This window comes from Rhinopithecus roxellana, chromosome 6 (genome assembly GCF_007565055.1).
Source record: "Rhinopithecus roxellana isolate Shanxi Qingling chromosome 6, ASM756505v1, whole genome shotgun sequence".
In the NCBI taxonomy this organism is placed as follows: Eukaryota; Metazoa; Chordata; class Mammalia; order Primates; family Cercopithecidae; genus Rhinopithecus; species Rhinopithecus roxellana.
The window spans coordinates 34,970,065-34,974,577 of NC_044554.1; the positions used below are offsets into that span (position 1 = coordinate 34,970,065).

General features: G+C 42.2%; 1 protein-coding gene across 1 annotated transcript; it reads right to left on the reverse strand.

Moving 5' to 3' along the window:
* Positions 1-1,259: 1,259 nt before the first annotated feature.
* Positions 1,260-4,188, reverse strand: LOC104674942 (olfactory receptor 2A1/2A42-like). The gene has a single exon (XM_030932274.1). The coding sequence runs from the start codon at positions 2,832-2,834 to the stop codon at positions 1,902-1,904; it is 933 nt and encodes a 310-aa protein (XP_030788134.1). The 5' UTR covers positions 2,835-4,188; the 3' UTR covers positions 1,260-1,901.
* Positions 4,189-4,513: the final 325 nt, after the last annotated feature.

Here is a 4,513-nt window from a genome sequence, read left to right on the forward strand (position 1 = left end):
GCCAATGAAGGCAATTGTATAAAGATAACCAATCAAATATTTTCTTTGCTTTAGTTCCGTGGTTGCCCTGTGAAAGCCCTCCCCTTGTATTCCCTTGGTGGAGCCCATGGACCACTTACAGTTTGGAGCTGTCTGATTCATGAATTGCTATTTGCTCAAGTAAACTCTTTAAAATTTTATTGTGCCTCAGTTTACCTTTTAACAGGATAATAGATTGGATCAGCAAAAATAACTTTACCACCATGGTTGAAGAGCTAGCTAGATACCTACACTGTCTGGTGAAATTTCCTTTTTCAGGGGTAAGACATTCTAATGAGGGAAATGATCCACAACTGGACTAACCAAGGTGGAAGAGCTGATGAAAAGACACCGGAGAATCATGCTTAGAGATAGATGTGCATATGTACAATACACAGCTCAACACTCAGTATTTTCTGAAGAAGCCATAAACAACCTAAATAGTTTTCTTGGTTACTCATTTTCAGCCTTTTCAACAGGAATGCCCAGTTTTGCCTCTTTGCCAGCTATCAACTACTGAGTTTACCCTGAACTTTGTAAACACTGTTCACTGTTCCCACACGATCTGTAGGGTTCTTTTACTTCTCTTCTCTCTTTTCCCCTATATATGTTCTTTTTCTTTTCCTTTTTTGTTTTCTTTTTTGAGACAGTGTCTTCCCCTCTTCCCTAGGCTGGAGTGCAGTGGCGCAATCTTGGCTCACTGCAACCTCTGCCTTCCAGGTTCAAGCGATTCTCATTCCTCAGTCACCAGAATAGCTGGGATTACAGGCGTGCACCACCGTGCCCAGCTAATTTTTGTATTTTTAGTAGAGATCCAGTTTTGCCATGTAGGCCAGGCTGGTTTCGAACTCCTGGCCTCAAGTGATCTACCCACCTCAGCCTCCCAAAGTGCTGGGGTTATAGACATGAGCCACCGTGCCTGACTTATCTCTTCTTTTACGTTTATTCCTTCACTCGGCCTACTAGTTAACTCCTGTATGTGAGTTAATAATTTTTACACAAAATTTCTCGGTGCATGCAACACAACTAACCAAATACCTCTGAGTTGTTATTTAACAGGGAAAGTGCAATTGTGTGAGAATGGACAAGTGTGCTGCTGGGTTTTGGGAATCACTTCTTTGGCTGAACCTTTTTATTTTCTTTTAAATCTTATGACATATGCTGTTAGTGAGTTTATATAGTTCGGTATATTAGTCCACTTTCACACTGCCATAAAGAACTACCCAAGACTGGATAATTTATAAAGAGAAGAGGTTTAATTGACTCACAGTTCCACATGGCTGGAGAGGCCTCAGGAAACTTACAATCATGGTGGAAGCCAAAGGGGAAGCAAGGCATGTCTTACCATGGCAGAGCAGGAGAGAGAGAGAGAGAGCAAAGAGGGGAGTGCTGCACTTTTAAACCATCAGATTTTGTGAGAACTCATTCACTATCAGGACAACAGCAAGGGGGAAATCCCTCCCCATGATCCAATCACCTCCCACCAGGCCCCTCCCCTGACATGTGGGGATTACAGGGATTACAATTTGACATGAGATTTGGGTGGGGACACAGAGCCAAACTGTATCATTTGGTTAAAGAAGTAAGTGGCCTGCATTTAACTTTTGGGACTGGAAAAATGAATTAAAATAATTTTTTAGTTTACAGATATTAAAGTAATTGTGAAATAAAAGAAAAAATCATCTGATAAAATCACATCTCATAGAAACCCAATGAATGCAACACATCTAAAATTTTATCTGCGAAAAAAGAGAAAAGGCTTGCCCTTGTGTCAGTAAAGCACAGATAAAAAGAAAGTAATAAACTTTTCTGGATTGATGCAATAATAGGGCATCAAGAGTGCAGGTGACAACGGAGGCTGGCAGTTCAAATGTCACACCCTGTTAGGAATGACTTTCCTTGCACAATGCTCTTCTCAGGGCACCCTTGACCTCTACGTTCCTCAGGCTGTAAATCAGGGGGTTCAGCATTGGGTTGAAAAAACTGTAAAATAGAAAAAGGATCTTTTGCTGCTCCTCAGGATGGCAGGACTTGGGGGCCATGTACATGATGATGGCACTGCCAAAGAAGAGCCCCACCACACAGAGGTGGGAGGAGCAGGTGGAGAAGGCCTTTCTGCGGCCCTCCCCAGACTGGATCCTCAGGATGGCCATCAGGGTGCATGAGTAGGAGACCAGCACCAGGCAGAGCGGCCCCACCAGAAAGAACACACAGGCTGCAAAGATGACCACCTGGTTGAGCCAGGTGTCAGCACAGGCCAGCCTGAGAACAGACAGGATTTCATAGAAGAAGTGGTTGATTTCATGAGGCCCGCAGAAGGGCAGTCTTAGGATGAGAACCACATGGACCAGAGCCAGGAGGGAGCCACATGTCCAAGAAGTGATGGCCAGGGTGATGCAGACTCTCCAGGTCATGATGACGGAATATTGGAGAGGGTGGCAAATGGCCACGTAACGATCGTAGGACATCACCACCAGCAGGAGACATTCGCTGTGTCCAAAAGTCAAAAAGGGAAAGGTCTGCATCATGCAGCCAGCAAAAGAGATGGGCTTGGCTGGATGCAGGAGGTTCACCAGCATCTGAGGCACCGTGTTGCAGGCATAGGTGATGTCGACAACACCCAGGTGTGAGAGGAAGAAGTACATGGGGGTGTGGAGTCTGGAGTCCAGTGAGATGAGCCCCAGGATAGTCCCATTCCCCAGTAGGGTGAAGGCATAAAACAGGGAGAAGAGCCCAAAGAGGAGAATCTGAATCCTTGGGTCCAGGAGAAATCCCAGCAGGAGGAACTCTGTGACCATTGTCTGATTTTTCACCATTTCACTAGTAAAAAAACCAACCAAACACACAAACAAACAAAAAAACAAGCAGCTATGTGACACACTTTTTTAAAAGTCTATTTTATTTATTGTTTTATAAATTTTTAGTTTGTGGAAAATTGTTAGTAAATGTCTTCAAGAACTCATTCAGTTATACATAAGTAAAGTTTTACTTGAAAACTTGCTGTTAATTCAGTCCTTCATATTTGTAACAATCGCTATACCTGAAATCCCAAATGCAAGAAATTATTTTTCGAATAGAAAAAGGGTAGCTGACTTCAGCAACAAGAATTGCAATATACTATATAAGTAACCAACAGAAAGAAATTATTGACAAATCAGTAATTCAGTTTGGCACTTGACAAATGGCAGCATCAACGAATTAGCAGTAAGATGCTTAGCCTGTGAATTGGTGGTGTGCTGAATTGATGAATTTGTCTTCTTGACCTTGAATCTTCGATCACAGTTTCCTTAACGTACTTCAACATGGTTTTTGGTGCAAACATTTGTCAGTGCCATTGCAATAACAAAATAACTCGAGGCTTATCTACTTTACTGAGATTAAAGTGAGGAAAGGCACTGTTTTTGGCCAGTCCCTAGTTTAATTGTTGTCAATACCAATTGGGATATTAAGCAGTGTTTCCCAAGGATGTAAGAGACAGACCTGCACTCTGAGAAATAAATTTGTGAAACTCACATGTAACTGATGAGAATAACAATCTAGAGGTGAGAAACACTACACTTTCAGGAAACATGTGAGTGGAGAGTTTGAGGAGCTTCCAGAAGGCCACTGCTGGTGCTTTGATGGAATCTCTGGGAGGCAGAGCAGAAGAATGTGATTCATTCAGTGAGCCCAAGTATAGTCAGTTGTGTGGTGTGCCCGTCTGGAGAAAGACTGTAGGAAAAAGAAGGCAGGTAACCAATACGGAGTGTAGTCATCAGGCCAGAGGGGCAGCATTTGGCAATGCATCCTTAATGACATTCAGGGTAAGGAAAAAGAGGAACCAGCTGCCCCAGGATCCTAGTCACCTGGTGATTCTATGTCTACAGTCTGGATAGATGGTTTGGGTAAATAGCCCTAGCTAGTAAAATCTCTAATTAGCCCCTCTTGCTCTGATGTCATATTCATCAATTAACTGTTAGGTAATAATTTATCTTCTTGAGCAGTTATTTCTACAAAGAAGAAATGTGTTGAGTAGTAAAGTTCTTGGCTCCTTTTGCAGTCACATTTTGAAGTTTAAATAAATGAATGTTTAGGTATTCTGGCTTATGCATTTTCCTCTTTTGATTTTGGGTAGTGTGATGCAGTTCCTGAACAAAATTCCTAAAGCTGAATTTAAAATGTGAGGACCAGACTCTGGGTCAAGGAAACCTCACTGAAGCAAGAGTTGCGGAAAGAGACAGATCGTTTCTAACAGCAACAGATGAGATCTATTTTCTTATAAGCATTATTGATAGGTGATCAAGTTACCTTGACACAAAAATAATCTAAATAATATATTAAACATTCCTCACATGTGACCAGGACTTATTAAATTTTAGGTTGATAGTAAAAATTTCTCAGTAGGTGCTGTCACATGCACCTGTAGTTCCAGTTACCTGGGAGGCTGAAGCAGGAGGATAGCTTGAGCCCAAGTGTTCCAGAACAGCCTGGATAACATAGCAAGCCCTCGTCTCAT

Coding starts and splice junctions, on each gene's coding strand:
- LOC104674942 (XM_030932274.1), bottom strand. CDS start 2,834: ATGGTGAAAAATCAGACAATGGTCACAGAGTTCCTCCTGCTGGGATTT.